This window comes from Pholcus phalangioides, unplaced genomic scaffold (genome assembly GCF_987345545.1).
Source record: "Pholcus phalangioides strain wild (caught in Gottingen) unplaced genomic scaffold, Ppha-v1.0 ptg000017l_1, whole genome shotgun sequence".
NCBI classification, from domain to species: Eukaryota; Metazoa; Arthropoda; class Arachnida; order Araneae; family Pholcidae; genus Pholcus; species Pholcus phalangioides.
Genome location: NW_028301610.1, coordinates 45,970,230 through 45,988,654, shown reverse-complemented (window position 1 = coordinate 45,988,654; position 18,425 = coordinate 45,970,230). Strand labels below are relative to the sequence as shown.

The following is an 18,425-nucleotide window of genomic DNA, read 5'->3' as shown; positions in this document are numbered from 1 at the left end:
CAATGCTATATTAGTTGCCGTAACTATATTGTCAAATAGCAGTACCTATATTGTCATATTTTTTTTTGCATTGTGCCATATGCCGTCCTTCAGACTCGTGGGGAAGTACTGTGACGCTGCTTGTCGTGTACAATTTTTATATTTTTATTATATTTTTTATTCCACTCACTAGCTAGGCATTATCTAGTGTGTTCTTGTATTGGAGTTCAGTCTGGCTCCAACTGTCGACTGAACATGTCGTAAAAATCTCTCTCTCTTCTATTAAATAACTAAAAAAAGAAAGGAGTCATGACTATATGTTTCCGAAATAACAACCAGACACATCCACCAGCACTAGCATCACCATAAGGTCATTGAAAAGTCAGCTTTTATTGTGACACAACTTAAAGTTTCTTGACGAAAATTTTGTTTTGGCACAAGATGGTGCAGAATTGAAGAATTTTGGTGGTTTTGTAGCAGAATATAAAAAAAGCAAACGAGGGGGAAATTGTCAAAATTGTAGCACAATGTAGCAGACATTGGAAATTGTAGATGTTTCTGGCAGATTTTCCACCCCTGCATATTAGAAAAAGGTAGAAAAGAAAGAAAAAACAGTATATAACTATACTCTCTTATCTGTAATACTCACAGATAGTAGGTATGAAGTATACTTCTCCTTTTCACCCTCACCTACCTGTTTTCTTTCCCCTCTTATGTACATGTTTATATAGTACAACCTATAATAACAACCTTAGAATAGTTTTTCCTCAATGACGGATATGAAAACTACTTTTTTATAGGGTGGCAACAGTTTTGTGGTGGTAAGGAGAGAGAGGAAAAAGAAAACAGATAGACTTGTTTGAATTTATTCCACTGGCATTTGGACCCATATTACGTCCTTGATCATAAAGTGGTTTAATAACAAAATACAGAACAAGGGAAAAAATCTACTGCTCACTGTACTTGGTCAGCCGGGTTGCCATGGGCGGAGATACAGGGGGGGGGCATCAAAGGTGAAGTTGACTGATCTAATACATATATGTATAGATGAATCGACAACAGCATCATCTTGCCCCCCCCCCCCCAGACTTCCAAGTCGATCTCCGTCTATGTGGGTTGAGTGTGAATTTGTAAATTTTTGCATACACCATTCTCATCCAAAATATAGAACAAGTGGTCAAAGGAAGAGAAAGAGTGAATTGCCCCCCCCCTTCCCATCCAGTTTGCCAAACCAATACCAGCTATAGTAAATATGAAGATTAAATTATTTAAATTTCAGCACAAAATTAAATCGTGGTCTGAGAGAAGCTAAAAAAAATTCCAACTTGAGCAAAAACATAAGACATGAAGTGAAAGGACGGTCAGTTTTTAGCAATTGACCCCTCATAGGTTTTTTTATCCCTTCAAAGCTCTAAACAAGCAATCAGCAATGTCGACAGCTAGCTGCAACACCCTTGACTATTGGCAATGCCCCTTAGAGCCGTGATGCATGGCTTGAGAAACACTAATGTCCAGTAATATGGTTCTTTTCTTTTAGACAACTTCTAAAGAGCTAGATTCGATTCATTTTATCTATTTTGCTCAGATATGGAAAAACAAAAAAGATATTACTTGGAAAAAGTTCAAAATTAAAAAGTTTTCTCTTTCAAATCTTCAGGACCACAATATAAGAATACTCAAGATTTAAGCAACGGTGATGTAATGCAAATTATTTATTCAAGTAATTTATAGTATGATTTTGAAAAATTTTTATGTTGTGGGTAATTTATCTCAAGAATGATTATTATATAACAAACAAAATTCAATTAAAACCATTGAATTTTTGTGATATTTTCTTTGATGTCTATGGGGGGGGGGGGGGGAATCATTTTTAGCGAAGTTTCAGTCGCATGATTTTCACCCATATGCTTCTTGAACATAGTATAAACAAGGTTCCATTTGCGATGAAGAATCTGTAGAATGGGAAAAATAGCCTCAGGCAAGTTAGAAAGTGAAATGTTTCCTTTTCTCTGTCTTAGGATTGCCATTTAATTTTGCTATTCAGAAAAGCGATAAGAAATCGACATCACGAAGATCAATTGGCCATCGGAAGGAAGAGAGGTGGAGGAGGGGACGCACAGTATGCAAAGAAGCATTTTAAAAGTTCCGCATCTTTGGCAGAAGACCCTCATATAATCCGCATGTAGGTCTTGAGTTTCGGGAATACGAGATTTTTCTGGAATTCCCAGGAACTCTTCTTATAAAAAATTACTGCAAATGAAACAGTGACAAGAAAAATTTTGAAGCTATCAGGGTTCCAAGATTTTAGGGGTTCCATCACTTTTGTTTCCGCAGAACCCTAAAAAAGCTCTTGCAGAACCCGGTTCTGCAGAACAGTTGGAAAACCCTGCTCTAGAATCTGGTAACCCCATTTATTATGCTATTGCTTTCAAAGATGGCATACAGGATGGTTATAATTAAACTGACCCTACTCCGACTTATTCAAAGCCTATTCTGGTTGACGAAACTACCCACAATTACCACAAAACAGTTCCGCCACTTGTCACCATCAGCATTTAGGACCTTGAGGAGAGCACTCTAGAACAGTGGTTCTCAACCTTTTCAAGCCCGCGGTCCGGTTTCATTCATTTTTGTGAGTCGAAGGCCAGGTGAAACACATGACCAATGGAAAATGAATGGCCATGATTATCCGAACACATAGGGACCGAAGGGTGTTTGGAAAAGTGAAAAGTTTGGAAAATCAATTTCGAAACTAATTCGATAATGCAAAGGAATAAATTTAAATTCAGCAACAAATGGTACCCCCATCAAAATCGTGATTAGAACTTTTTTGTTGTCAAGAAGTTGCACTCCTCCCTCTCATTAAGGCACATCAATAGGATTAAGATGAATTCATCAGATGAAAAAAAAAGGTAGCAGCCAAATCTGCTCCTATTCATGTGTCTGTTTGCTTATCAATCATTTATAACTACATAAACTGTACCCGGATCCGTCCCTGCTTACATCTATAGATCAGAAGTACAGTATGTACAATGGTTTGGAAGTGGATTATTGTACAATAGAAGGAAGCTGTCGAGTTGGGAGATAAGTGGATTCAAGTTCCAAGAAAATACCAACTGTTGAGCATCATTGACTATATAAAATGAGTTATGTTAAAAAGGTGTTCAGTTGACCGAATTGTTCGGAAAATTGACGTTTGGATAAACAAGGTTCTACTGTATTTATATATGGCCAATATCATTCGCAGGCATTTCAATGTCCCAGTTATTGGTTCTAGTATTTAACTAAATGGTAACAGTTACCATGCCTTTTGTTTCAACACTGTTGCAAGAACATCTGGGAAATCTCCACAGAATGATACTTCTTCGCATCTACATAATTCACAATTTGTGTTATACTACTTGGTGTCACAGAAATGGGGAAAATTGTCTATGCTCTTAACTCTTGGGACACAAATGATTGATATATTGCATTTTTCTTTTCCCATGGTTCATATAATGTATATATCAACTTCCAAAAAAATATGTCGACTAGAAAGGGCTCTACATAGGTCTGAGTAAGAACAGTTTAATTATAACAACCCTGTACATATTGATTGATACAAAAAAAAAAAAAAAACAGTACTAAGATAATATTGTTTACAGATTTTCATGGTTTGTTTGCACATATTATCAGAAGAAATATTTATCTACAATTTTTTTTGAATTTGTGACTTACAAGAAATGGGCTGCTTCATAATGAAAACATAAACAATACATTTTCAATCATTCAAAACATTTGCTTATTTTCTGATCTATCTAATGTATCAAAAACACTCTCATGATTTTTTTTGTAGAGAAATTTCCATTAAAAAAATAATCCATGATTACTTGCTTACCTTTCAATCACTATATGTTTCTTTAAGGCTTCCACAAATTCAGAAAAGGCTGTGTCATTTTTAAAATGAAAAGACTGCAGTGTTGAACCATCTTTAAGGTAAAATGTAGCAATAACTTCTGATTCTGACTCATATGGACCAGGTGTTTCTTCTTTTTTGAAAGATCTGATTTCTGAAATTTCCATTGTTATAACCCTGGCTATTTCATCATCTTTTTTAACACCTTCTTGGATGGAAACACACCCTACAAGAACAAAAAAAAGTGAAATAAGAGTTGCACAATTACGTTTTTTTTGTGATAAAAACTTGAGTTAACTTTTTCTTTTTGATACATCAGAAGGGTTGAAGCATAAGTCATGGATATTTATTTTTACCATTACCTTAATGGTCCACTGGGGATCTACACCCCCCCCCCCCAATGCTTATAGCTTATAAAAGGATATCAGAGAGAAACGTCTAGCACTTGCGATTACTATAGGTGGTCATTCTGAGAGTGCATGCGCATTAGAGACAAATAGATGATCGAGAATTGATATATTTAGTTACGAATGGCTAGCAGAAATTATTGACTAGTTGGTACGACGACGCAGAATTTAAGGCATTTGAAAGATTCATGGTTTGAATGCCGCCCATAATGCTCCTTTTTTCACTGTTTTATCTTACATCTTCAATTGTTTAAATATATGATTTTATTTATTTATTTTTCACTTGCACTCAAAGTTATTATTAAATGTCCCAACATTCGTGGAGGTGTATGGGGTCACAATGAACTTACCGTGGGGAATGCCGTATCAGCCAGCCACCCCACACACGTTTTGTTAACTTTTTGCATAGTAAAACAAAAGTATTTGAGGTTTTGTGATTGTATTGCAATTATTTTTCTTAAAAATAAATAAAAAAAATGAAATTTTCACAAATGCAATGCTATCGCAAGTGTAAAATACTGAATCTGAATATCACAGTCAGTAGTTCCCTCCACCTCTCAAACAAGCATCATTTTCCCTCTGTGTATTCGGAGGAAAACCCAAAGAATCATCTGAAGAAGTAAAGTAAGAGACGGAGGGGGGAAAAAAAAAAAAAAGAGTTTCAGGCGGGATTCTAACCATAGATATTTCTGTTGCCTTCGATTCTGTGTTGTCGCCGTCATCGTCATACCAACTGCTCAACAGTTTCTGCCAGCCGTTCGTAATTAAATATATCAATTCTCTAACATTCTATTTGCCTCCAATGTGCATGTGCTCTCAGAATGGACAACTATAGTAATCACAAGCGCTAGACATCAGTTTCTCTCAGATATCCTTTTATAAGCATGGGGGGGATGGTAGGGCCCCAGGAAGCAATAAAATACAACAAACAACACGAGTAACTGCAATACACATTCTGTCACATGACTTGCACAGGCCTAGAGCTGCTTGTGCTTTTCATGGATGAGGGTTGTGTGTTCAGTGCCTGTTTCTTGCATGGGCAAACAAGGCATGTGCCCCAGGGCCCCAAAATTGGCTGCCTTTTGTATCTTAGACATGTCCCCCTCCCCTGCATGTGCCTCTGCCTTGAAGAACATTATATACAGCCGAAATCTGTTATAGCACACACCCCAATTTTGTGCCAACCCTGCTCAGCACTAGAAATTTTCAGTGAACAAATCTTCCATTTCTAGGGATTACATGTGTTAAACCATGATTCAATATAACAGTATGTAAACTCATTATAGCACCAAAATTCTGCAAAATAAATGGTAGCATTGAATCAGGGTTTGACTGTATAAGGACCTGAAAAATTCATATTTGTCCGAACTTATGAGGAACAAGCTGTGTGTGTGCAGAATTATTTGCAGAAAATGATAAAAATTTGACAGGATACAAAGTTTCCTTTTTTAAAGAAAGGTTGACAATGACAAGTACAAAATTACGGCATTTGCATGTTCTATTTCAGACTTTTTCACTGTTGTAGTGTCGATGTCATTATCTTCTCTTTGGGAGCTTTTGATAGTTCCAAATCGTGAACACAATTTAGTTAACCTGATATGATTTTGTGCAACAGAGATATTTATCAGAATATGAACATTCTTTATCCTTTGTTTTATGAACTTCAGATATTGAAGCTTCAGGAGAAATACTGCACTGACAAAAATATAATATATATATATATATATATGAATGAGTGAATATTTCAATTTCACTATGCAGCCATGTGCAAATCTTCATGACTTTCAAACTGGAGCACAAAGTACTATGACATCTACTGCACAGGCTAGTTGCTTGAAGGTGATTTGTAGTTGTCGGTTGCATAGGCGGAGATAAACTTGGAAGTCTGGGGGGGGGGCCAAGGCCATTATTGCTGGGGGGGGGCACGATGTGATGATGTCAGTTGACATATACATATATACATTATATCAGTCGGCTCCACCTTTGATGCCCCCCCCCCGTATCTCTGCCCATGGTCGGTTGTTGCCCAAATTTTGCCCAGTTTTGACACGGATACCTTCTCAGTGTTGGGGAAAAAATAAAAACATTTGTTTGGTTTCAACAAGGTTTTTTTTTCTTTGTTTAAATAGCATTTACATTAAAAACTATATTATATTTACATATACTCTATAGCATTTGCATTAAACTAAAAATATTTTTGAAAAACCAATCAAATTACTACAAATTAATTAATATAAATGTTTAATGTACTTAACTTGATTCCTCTATCAATTTAATCTATAAAAACTTCTTATATTTTAATGAAAACCAACTTTTGCAATTTAATTATTTTATAGCTTAAAGAATCATTGTGTTCGAAAATTCCTAATGTCATCATTAACCAATTAACCAAATCATAAGTTAAGAGATGTTTTCACTAGTGGTGATACGGGAAGGGGGGGGCCCAGTTTCAATGACGGGACCGACTGATCTAATGCATATGCATATATACATTTCATATATGAACTAAAATCATCACCACGCCCCCCCCCCCCCTTAACTTTTGCATCACCACCACCGTCATGAACCTCCAAGAATGACTTGAAAATCTGCATTAATATTTCTTATGTATGGCAAAGTAAAAAAATTATTTAAAAATATAAAATAGATGGTGCTGTGCTCGTCTAACACATCAGAAATTTGCTAGCAGAATGGTAGTGATAGCCAGTCGCGACAAAATGACAATTTAATTAGCATCACCTGATTCCAGAATTCATATAAATATCACAAAAATGAAGTCATTAAACAAACAGTGCAAGAAATGTTCAATATGCTGTCCCCAGTCTTCTGCTAAGAAGTGGAAATGCGAGAATGCTTGTTCAACATCATTTGTTGTGTGTTGTTTTGATGCTGTGGATGTGCTTTCAATTCGGCCAAGTTTGCTTATCCAACTACTGTACAGTAACATTCTTGAGGTGCCCCGAAAGTCAAAAATTGCGATTGTAAAGGTCAGGTGAACATGGCATGGTGTTGCATCATCCTGTATTTACAAAACTTATGTTCGGTAGCAGCCTTGCTGGTGTTGCAATGTGCATCTTAATAAAAGCTGTGCTTTCCACAAAATGATGCTGTTGAAGTGCTGAAATGATGTGGTCGTGCAAAAGATTGTACCACTGGCAGAGTATAGCGTCATCTATTGGTACTTAAGATTTTTCCCCTTGCTAAAAAAAAATTCTATTGCTTCAGAAGTATTCATACAAATTTTCATGTCATTCTGACCAGTGTACAGTGTGTTATTTTGGCCATCTAAGGGCTAAAATTATTTTCTCTGTTTTAAATTGATCAAGAGATTGGTTTTTTGTGTCCTATCTCTTGTGAATACTTCATGAATACATATATATGCCCAGTAATATTTAGTTTATCCCATAAATTACATTAAAATTGCAATAAATGTTATAAAATGCAGTATTTTTTTAATGAAATGCAGATATACATGTAGATTGACTCCTTAAAACTCAACCATTGCTTTGTTACATGAAGATAAACATACAATATTCCACCATCTCATGCCGAAAAAATACATGCAAACAAATAAACAAATAGTAAAAAGACGCTAATAAAAATGATGGGAAAGAGACTGCTCTGAATCACTGTTCGATGAATCTGGATTTGATTGGGATTCATCTAGATACTGAGTGGGATTTCTGTTGATATCTGTTATTTAGACGCCAGGTGGATTTTGATTCCTTAATCCTGTCACACGCAGGATATAGTTCATGATTAGTCTTTTGCTTGCTGGGGTAAGAGTTTATGCATTCACATGCAAATGTTAACAAGTCTTCTTGGTTGCATATGCTCAAAAGTGGCATGCTTTCAAACTACTTAGTAGCATGTGTATCACAGGCCTCATACTCATACATTGAAAGATTTATATCTATCACCAAAGCAAGCTCTTGATCTGCTGATAACAAAGATGACTTTTAAAAAATTTATCTTCAGACATTCTTGATCATAATTCCTGTTTGGAGAGGCATTTAGTTATTTCACTATGCTTGCCGAATCACTTTTGCCCACTTTTCTCAGTGTTACTTCGATAGCTACACATAATTCTTCTGTTTAGAAGAGGTTTCACTTTTTGGGACTTCACTCTAGGAACGCAGTTGGTGGGCTTATTGGGTCTTCTAGGTTTTTTAATGACAAAATTTTTTATGATGGACCTGGAGCAGCTTCAAATAAATTGTCAGCATGCAATATATTTTCATATTGCATATATAGAAAAAAAAGAAAAATATATTTTCATAAAGCTATAATGAATAATCTTTAAGAAATTGTCCCTTGCATCTTGCCACTCTTTGCCACCATTTTTCAATTGCCAGACAAAAAAATTTCGAACATATACTTTAAAATTTTCCATTGATGCCTCAGAAATATCTGTATTGTCAATTTCTCCCTCTCAAAATAAAATTTTAAATTACTTCAAATCTTGTAATGTTCTCGTTTCCTACCCATATGGCAAACAATGACGTACAAGTAATTTGCCAACCCCTCCAAAAAAAAGTTTAATTGTTTTAGTCTGCAGGTTTTTAAAGTTTTAATTAGTCAAACATGTTAACTATAACTTGTATATGGTCAGAGTGCTCAATAGTGCTTAGTAATATACTAAAACCTTTAAAGAAATTAGAAAAATAATAATTTATGTGATAAAAATCACTCACTTTACAAAGTAACATGCTCAGGTTAATTATAAGCAATTTTGAAAAATTTTTGAATTAAAAATATCAGAAAATGATGTAAATTATTACCATTGCACCAAAACAGCACAGAAGAAAATGTGCGATATACACTGGTGAAGCAAAGTTGAAATTGGAATGAAATTGGTGATGAAGTCCCGTGAGGTGTATGTTTGCAAACGGGCATGTTTAGACATACTCAAACAGAACTGTGCATGCTTAAAAAAGAAACTAACCATGTTTCCACAATGTGGGGATATTCTGCTAATGAGAAATATGTTTTCTCCTATTCATAGCAGTTAAAAATGTAATTTTTCCACCAGATTGCCAAAATGACACTGTGCAGAGGTTCTTGTTTTACATATAGCATTTTGGAATGAACTTTAATTATAATCATTCTGTACATAGCTGATTATTTTTTGTAAGTAACTTTACTAGAGTACAATAGTAAAGGTTAATCAAGGAACCTTGATTAACTGAGAGCAATAATGAAAGTATAAAAAAAATTATTGAATATTAACTCGTTAAATGTTTCTGACGTAATATTACATCGGAAGTTCTATGGAAGAAATATAAAACACCATTCTTTAGCTTGCCATGTGTGTGTGCCAATTTGAGATAAGAAAGTAACCTTAGAAATGTTTTTCTGTGAGTAAATAAAAACACGTTTTTGACTCTAAATTATTTTTCCCCCTGCTTGTCTTTGCTGGAGGGGTTGTATATTAGTTTAAAATTATTTCACTCAATGAAATTATTCTGACTAGTGGATTATCAAATTAGAAACAATATCAAGCACAACATGCAAAGTTGTGAAATTATTGAAAATATTGTGGGGGAGGGCTTTTCAAATGCAATATTTCTATAGGTATTATCGAGATAGTGGCATATATTGAGTGGGTTGGCTGATGAATCAGATACAAGTTTAGTCCACAATAATTTGGCATCATACATTTCACTAGCAATGTATTTCATATTATATAGTTATTTGTCCATTATATTAGTTTTTTTGACAAAATATTAAGCTATGTAGAGAATTAAGTTCTCCTTTTGAATTTTATATTTGATACATGTTTCATTTCGTGTCACTGATTTATGCATGGTGCTAGAATCTAAAAGCTCAGTTTCAGTGGAGGGAATTAAATTCAGGGGTGTTTGAAGTGTTTTAGATCCATGGGAGTTGGTGCTCGGCTAGAGCTTCCTGTAAAAATTCTGGTTTTTAATACATTCTAGTGTGTTCAGAAGCATGCCGAAAAATAAAATACTGGGGGTTACTCGAGCACCCATGGCTCCAACACAACTGTTTCACTCATGAAGTTTGAGTTTTAACAGTTTTACTTATGAAGTTTGAGTTTTAACAGTTTTACTTATAAACAGTCCCTATGTAGGAAGTTATGAAATCTCTTGCTTAAAAAAATGTTTTATGATAATTGTATGCCCATAAAATTTATGTGTCCACCAGTATGGATCTTATGGGATTTCTTCTGCTCTTTGCATTTTATGTTCTGTACTAATAATAAAAAATAAAATGCCCTATGAAGATGAACAAAATTTGTGAAAATATGTGTATGGACTGCACAGTCACACATTAGAAAACCTTTCTTACCAGAACCAGCTGCTGTATAGCCAACTGAAACATCCTCCCAATCTGAATTTTCAACACCAGGGATCGGCAACCTTCTTAATTTCACAAGACATGAAGGATGCCACTGAACAACATATCCATGAGGCTGAAAAAATTTAAAACATTAAGCTGATAAAGGATATTCAACTTTCCTGACTAATAATCATATTTGTATAAAAAGAAAAGTTTAAATTTAACCCTTTAAGCAGTGTAGCATAGCAATGACCCCCCAAAAAAATGCCACAATTTTATTAATTAAGTAAGCTTTCTTCCAATTTTAAGTAGGTGCAAAGTATGGAGTATAGGAAAAAATGTTTAATCTAGAAATCAAGTTCACAAAATATCTCAGATTATCAATATCTTTTTTTATCAAGTTTTAAAAAATCTAGCTTTTAATTACTTTTTTGATTAAACACATATTTCCAATGGTTTGAAATAAAGAAAGCTGTTTATTATAATTCATTTCTAGATTTTAACTTTGTACATGCAAAATATATCTATTTAACATTGGATGAGATATGTTTGTTGATGAATATATAGGTTGGGTCTTAGGTGTAAATCTATGAGTGTAGAATATTTTTTATTCTTTGCTGGTTTTAGGAAAGATCAGGATTATTTTTTTTTGCTGAACTGAGTGAGTTATAACGAGGTTCAATTTTATCTTCACTTATTTTAGTAACTCAGTAAAAAACTGATACGGTATCAACATGCAGAGGCGGCAACATGAAGAAAACATTGGGGGGCTGAAAAAGGTGCTGATCGTTCCGTATATATGGGACTGAAGCACATACGTAAGATGGGGAAGGAGCATTACATTGTTTTTCAGAAATTATTGGGGGGGGGGGGTGGCTTAGTCCCTTTTCAAAATTTATTGGGGGCTCAAATGACCACAGCCCCTGAATGAATGAAAGCCAGGGTCTCTACCACTGGACTTATCCTGTTGCCGAGATCTCTTCCAGCCCAGCTTCGTGGCAGAGTCTGGAACAAAGTGAGTGCACCTAACAGTCTGAGTGTGTAGCTAGCGTTGGGTCTGATATTTCAGTGCTGCTATCCATGCTTGAAATTGTGAGTGAAGTGTAATGATTGAATATTTTTAACGTTATAGGCCTGTTGCTCTCTTTGACGGACCTCAGCCCCTAGGTTCCAGTGCCTATGTCAGCATGTCTTGATTTCTTTAATACAGTTGAACCCATTTATAACAAAGCCAGAAAAAATGCTATATGCAAACTTTGTTATATCTGCACTGGCTTGAAAAATGACGTGTTTAAGCAAAATGAAACACAATTTAAATTAAAAGAGAAATTAGGCTTTCACAGCCAGAGTTTATAATAAATTTCATACTTTTCTTGGGTTGTTATGCCGTGTTCCACACTTCTTTGAACAGACATTTCTTCCACTACTGCCGCGTACATCTTCATTGCTGTTTTTGGTGAGTGAGAAGACGAAACAAACTCCTTGAAGTTGCCACGACCCATCAACACGTCACTTGATCAACATCACAACGAAGAAGTTGATCCTTACACATCTCCAGCAAAAGCATCAGTGGACAACAGTTATCCAAGGAGGTAGTTTTATCTCATCACTCATCAAAAATAGCACTGAAAATGGCCACCACAGCAGTGGATGAAACGTCTGCTTGAAAGAAGCTTGGAACACAGCATAACAGCCCAAAAGGTATGAAATTTATATTATAATTGAAATGCATGATACACATTTTTCAATAATTCAATAACCAAAGCACTCTTAAAAAAATTCGGAAAACTTAATACAATCTACAATATTTGGAGGTATGTTGTTCCAGTCAATAATAGTTCTTGGGAAGAAACTAAATTTATGACAATTTGAAGAAGCAAAGATGGACTGTAATTTTTGGGAATGGTTAAGTCTAACAGAGAAATGTGAGGGTTTAATTAGGTTGTTGGGGAAGTGTCGATATTAAAAAAGCCATGGAGCCATGCGCTTGAGCTCTGAAATGGAGACAGATAAAGACCAACAGTTAAAAATGAAGCGAGTGGACTTATTTTGAATAGATCCTCATTTGTTTATGTTGGTTGAGCAGGGGGAGGGGGTCCTAGGGGTCCTAACAGGGAGTATACTTTTATAACCCTTTTATATATACAGATATAACACTTTTATAAATACCAGAGATGCTATAAAAGAGTGGGGTTTTAAGTAGATACTTTTCTTTTTTCTCTCCACAAGAATTTTTTCTGAATACCCATAACGATAAACAGTCATCCAAACATTGAACAGAAATTATGTTAAATACAAAAATCCTAAAAACACTTCGAAAAATTTACCACCAGAAACACTTTTTTAGAGCAACACAGTTAAAAGATAAACACTAATAAAAAAAGAAACATATTCTGAAGAAACCAATAGGCTTATTGGTTGTTGTTTTCAAGTTTTGAAAAAGATATTTTATCTAACTGTTATAGTATAATCCCGGCCTTACAAGATGACTCAAACATATTGATTTGCTGCATATAGTTTTGTTTATTCCCATAAAACATGACATCAAATATGAATTCTTTTTAGTGGTCAAATCAGCTGGCATATGACATTTAACTTTACAAATTACCACTTACTGTAGTAATTCAATTGATTGCAATACAGTGGAATAATCAGACATGAAGTATATTCTATAGATGAACTCCAATGAAAAACTAACATCTAATGGCTGAAGCATATAAGAAATATGGAAAGGCTTCAGAATCAGTACATTTGAGGTGACAGCAGTTTCAAGTAATTCAATAGGTAATATGCATCATTTACATCAGAGATAAGACTTGGATGAGTTATGACTACCTTCAGATACAAATTCTTGAACCATTAAAGAAAGTGTTGCAATTATATAAACCAATTTTCTTTTGCATAACTTGTATGTGTTTGCAGAACATGGAATTTCATAGATGCTTTTTTATGCATGTCAAATGCAGTTAATACAAGCAGTGCATTGAAATCAATTGCATGTGAACGTTTATACAAATGTTGACAAAAATGTATAATTACTTGGTACTTAATGTAAATTTTTACGGGTGCCACACTTTCCCAGGGTGAGGTGTCACATTTATCAAATCGCATAGTTTTACATTTGATAAGTGTGGCTCCCCAGTTTATTTTATTACTGCTAATTAAAAAATTAATCTGATTATACTAGTATGTAAATGAAATACTACTGAGTATTTTCATAAAGATTTGGTGTAATTACTTTTTTATGGCAGAAAATATTAGAATTTGAATAAACAAACTCTGAATTTGAAATTTAAATTCCCTGTTAGTATCATTTTGCAGTGATAAAAATAAATATGTTTAATTGTGCCACTTTCTTATAAATTAATATATACAGACATCTGAACTTACTATAAAGAAAAATATGTTTGTTACCAAGCTAAAAGATTATTTAAAAAAAATTACAGCCTGCAGCCACACTTACCCTGGTTGACCCTACTGATGTTCAGAAAAATTTCATTTCTGCCTCTATATAAGTATCTCTACATAGAACAGCCAGTTTTCACTATATCTTGTATTAATTAACAAGTGGAGAATACATCTTTCTTTACATTTATGTTGCCATTGGTGGCCTTGATGTCATTGCAAGCACTACATCCATCGCATGGTATTCAATATATATGTCATATATTACACAAAAGATAATTTTTTAGAGAAAAAACACACACACACACACACCCAGGGCCTCATACAAAATTTCCCAAAAATATATAAGGAGTTTTTTAAAGAGTTATGGGCCATCTCCCCCCCATAAAAAAATTGTATCGCTAGACAAAAAACGAAATGGCCCGCATGCGGATTGATTTTTTAAAATGTTTTTTCTTTTACAAGTCATAATAGCTTCACATGATCAGCATTTGTGAATGAGTCGAACAGTTTTTTATAAAAAATTAAATACCAGAAAAAAGTTTATGAACATAGCTATACTGAGGGGGCGGGGGAATAAAGGTGGCCAACCCTCTTTTCTCTTCACATCTCATATCTTGTTCATTTTGTCTCTCACTTCTCCACAGTATTATGAAAAGTGGCATGTGAAAGCACCAGCTTACTGACAAAGGGCCCCCCCCCATCCACTAGCTGGTACCCAATATGCATATTTTTAGTGAGGGCCCTAGACTGGATTTATCTCAGGCTTCCGGTGTTGCAAATTAAACAAAAAAACAATGAGATTCATCCAGCCCCCCCCCTAAAATGATTTGGTTGTTAATGACCCTCCCAGACGCACACAACCTTTAGATGTTCTAATCTCCTCCCCTGCTTTCAGGTTTCCTAATACAAAGGAGGATTTTTCTCTTTTTTCCCTCTTTATATTTGGGGAAGCTTTCTCTTATTTTTCTAGTTAATGCTATTCATCACCATGGGGAATGCCTATATTAAGAAGGATCATCCCTTCAGAGGAAAAAAAAAGAATTTTAATGAATGGCTGTAAAATGAAAAGGTGTGTATATATGAGCATGTGGATCAGGCCATGAAAGCATTTGCAATTGGTTGTTCAGTAATTTGTATAGTGTTGTGAACGATTCTTGACCTGTTTTAATTGGACCCACCTGGAATCAGTTTTTTTAATGAACACAAAGAAAGTTTATGTACCCATGAGTGGATTAGAACCGCTGCAGTGGGTTGTACACTACAAGATTGGTGTGCTAATGTATATACTTCTTAAGAAGTTATAAGGGAACTTCCATAGAGGAAATAAAGGTAAGGAGTTTGTAAGGATGGTAGGAACCCTGACACAAGATAGAATTTATGTAAGAGTAAAATAGAACCTATGCAGTGGGTCGTCATCGAACTGCATAGGTTCCTATTATATAGCACATATGCATACTTGGAGTGCATATATATATATAGACATATATGTTCCAAGGAGGAAATATTCTAGCAGTTTCTATAGCTTATTGGTAGAGTACTCATTCAGCATATGAGGGACCTATGTTAAGAGTCCCAGTAGAGGCAGAGCTGAAATTTTTCCAAAAATCAGTATCTCTACACACATAAAAGAGCCAGTTTTCATTATATCTTTTATTAACCAGGCAATGTATAAAAAATGAATGGAGAACTTGGTTTTCATCATTACAACTTTTTCTGAAGCACTAAGAGATGGCTTCCAGAACATCTTTCTGATGATCTCTCAAAAAGCTGATAACTGCCATATTTAAAGATGAAGTCCCTCAAAAGGCAGTTTCAGGATTTTTCAAATGTACCTCAAAGTATGTGGAGCTATTTTTAGAAAAAGTATCAAAGTAACTGGCTGTGTTTTTGCTGTGATAGCAAGATGTTTTGTCATTGATTAATGATCATTTTTGTCACACCGCACAGTCATTTTCAGCACACAAGGGCTAATTACACAAGGACCTACAATTTATTGTCGATTCCAAACAGCAGTATTCAACACAATGCCTTTTTTATACCATAGCTGCCAACTTTTGAAAATGAAAATTAGGGAGATTTTTGCTCGAACCCGTATTTTATAGTAAAGCCACTCCCTCCCTAATAAATACAAAAGGGATTTTTCCAAATAAAATAGGGATTTCCCATACATAGAAATTAAACCCTTGGGAATAAAATCCCTATGCAAAAAAACAAGTGAAATTGGAGACCAAAACTTCAATGGTGATCTAAAAGTATGTATACATATATTGTGTTCAATCAAAAACGATGTGAAGAAACATTTTGTGTGAATGACCCCAAAATCATCGGAAGATGAAGGGAAAAAGCATCAATTTTTGAAGAACACAATTTTTGTGACACTTGCTTGATGTTTTTTGATTTCACATGGGTGATGATGTCAGTCGTTCCACCATGACCGATGTTTATGTCCTTAACACAACTTGTACAAAAAGAAAAAGTTGGCCTTTTTCTGGAACGTTTGATGAAAGAAAATTCATCGGAATAAGTATCTTTAAAATTAATTATTTTTTGTTTATCAGTATTCATGTTTTGTTATTGCACGTACATAACTTCAACTAAAGAGGAAGTTTTGACCACATGTGTGTCACTATAATCTTCAATTATTACCCAGGACTATCGGCTGCTAAGTTATTTCAGTACACGGTAAGACAAACAACTTTTCATATTACCATCAGAGGGTTTGTAAAACTTCCTTAAAAAAAGCAATTTCCCACTATTCCCCCATTTACAACGTTTGGCGTCATTTCGAAAGGGGAAAAAAACAGAGGCAAAAGACTTTTTCCCCACAAGAAATTCCTTCGGGATTATTTTCAGAAGCGAGGATTCTTTTTAAATCAAGTACAGATTTTTAGGGACAATTAGGGATTTTTTGTGATTTTCGTAAAAATTCGGGAGAACTTTTTGGGAGGTCGAGAGATGAAGCTAAAATTCAAGAGACTTGGCAGCTATGTTATACTCACCAAGAGGTTGGTGTGCTAACTTTTCAGTATGAGACTCCTTGTGGTAACAATCTTTTTCTGTGGTCATGTTACTATTTTTGTTGTTCCCCATTGTCAATAAAGTCTGACAAAAGTGAATCAGGTATCAAACTCCTGACAATTCTAAACATCCTTTGGTCCTTTAGATGAGTATCTTATCAACCTGGGCTACCCTGCCCAAGACTCTTTGTCATCTTGTAATTTAAAGTTCACAGTATGCTTCACCTGATGCGATTTTCTTAATCTGCTGGCTGCCATGCACATAGGCAGATACAAGGGAAGGACGGAGGGAGCAAAAATTTGTGTGTTACTAGCATAGGTGAGAGGGTGGAGGTAGAAAATCTGTCCCCTTCCCATTCACTATACAACCGCTCCCCCTCATTTGAACAGTCTGTACCCGCCTATGCGCCATGCATGTGCAATATTAAAACCAGAATTGACAAATTTTTGAAGTGTGGCAATTTTTAACAGTTTAAATCACTATCAAGTCAAAAACCTCTTTAATACGAAAATTCCCATTGGAGAAATATACATATTAATTGCACGTAATGTTTAAAGTGACTTATGTTATACAAAAAAATAAATAATTAATATGATTGTAAAATAATTTTGTACTCTCCCCTACAGAATTATTTTGGACACACAATATATGGGTTTTTTTCTTATAAAATATGCAATTTGAATAAAGCATAGCATAAAAGCTGAAGGGGAAAACTATGAAACTATTCAATATTTTTCAATTCAAGAAGATTCTTGACCTTCCAAATTTTTTTTAACTGCTTATATATGTATATAGATATATGCATCTGCTGCACTCTTTTTATACCAGATAGGTGTTTAAAAAGTTCTTTTACACCATATATAAAGAGCGGATTTCTGTTATCAAATTATCTTGATAATCACTGATACTTAAAACAATACCCTTATTTTGCATAACATTAGAATATATCTAGCAATGAAAATACTAAATTGTAGAACTAAAATGTCCTTTAATTTGGCAGTGCTGGCTTGTATGATGCTTAAGAAACTTCTGTAACTTATTTTTAATGCAAAAGTATGAATAACTAAGTTTGATTTACTAACATGTATATAATGCAATGTTTTCCCAATCGAAGCTGTATCGAAATGCACAAAACAATGCTTTGGGTATTAAGTCCTGCCAGCTCTGCTTTGGTTGAAAATACTCTCTAAAACTCTGGATTTATACAACCTGACCTGACATTTTTAGGTGAGATTAAATGAATAATTAGTGTATTAACAGACACTACATGAGAATTTTTAATATGGAATAAAATTTTGGGCAGATAAGAAAATTTAAAATATCAAAATACATATTTTGTGCTCAGTAATTATAATTAAAAATACAAAACGCTTCATAATCTACATAAAACTAAGTGTTTTGTTTTATTTAAGACA

The 18,425-nt window shown here is 34.5% G+C and overlaps 1 protein-coding gene across 2 annotated transcripts in view; it reads right to left on the bottom strand.

Annotated features, from left to right (window-relative positions):
- Nucleotides 1-18,425, bottom strand: part of LOC149073515 (TBC1 domain family member 15-like) — a 196,274-nt gene that overhangs the window by 148,872 nt on the left and 28,977 nt on the right. For both annotated transcript variants that reach the window (XM_089247174.1, XM_089247173.1), the window contains exons 4-5: nucleotides 10,594-10,717; nucleotides 3,857-4,100 (exon numbers count right to left, since the gene is read on the bottom strand). In XM_089247174.1, coding sequence (XP_089103300.1) covers nucleotides 3,857-4,100; nucleotides 10,594-10,717 — 368 coding nt within the window. The remainder of the gene's footprint in view (nucleotides 1-3,856; nucleotides 4,101-10,593; nucleotides 10,718-18,425) is intronic.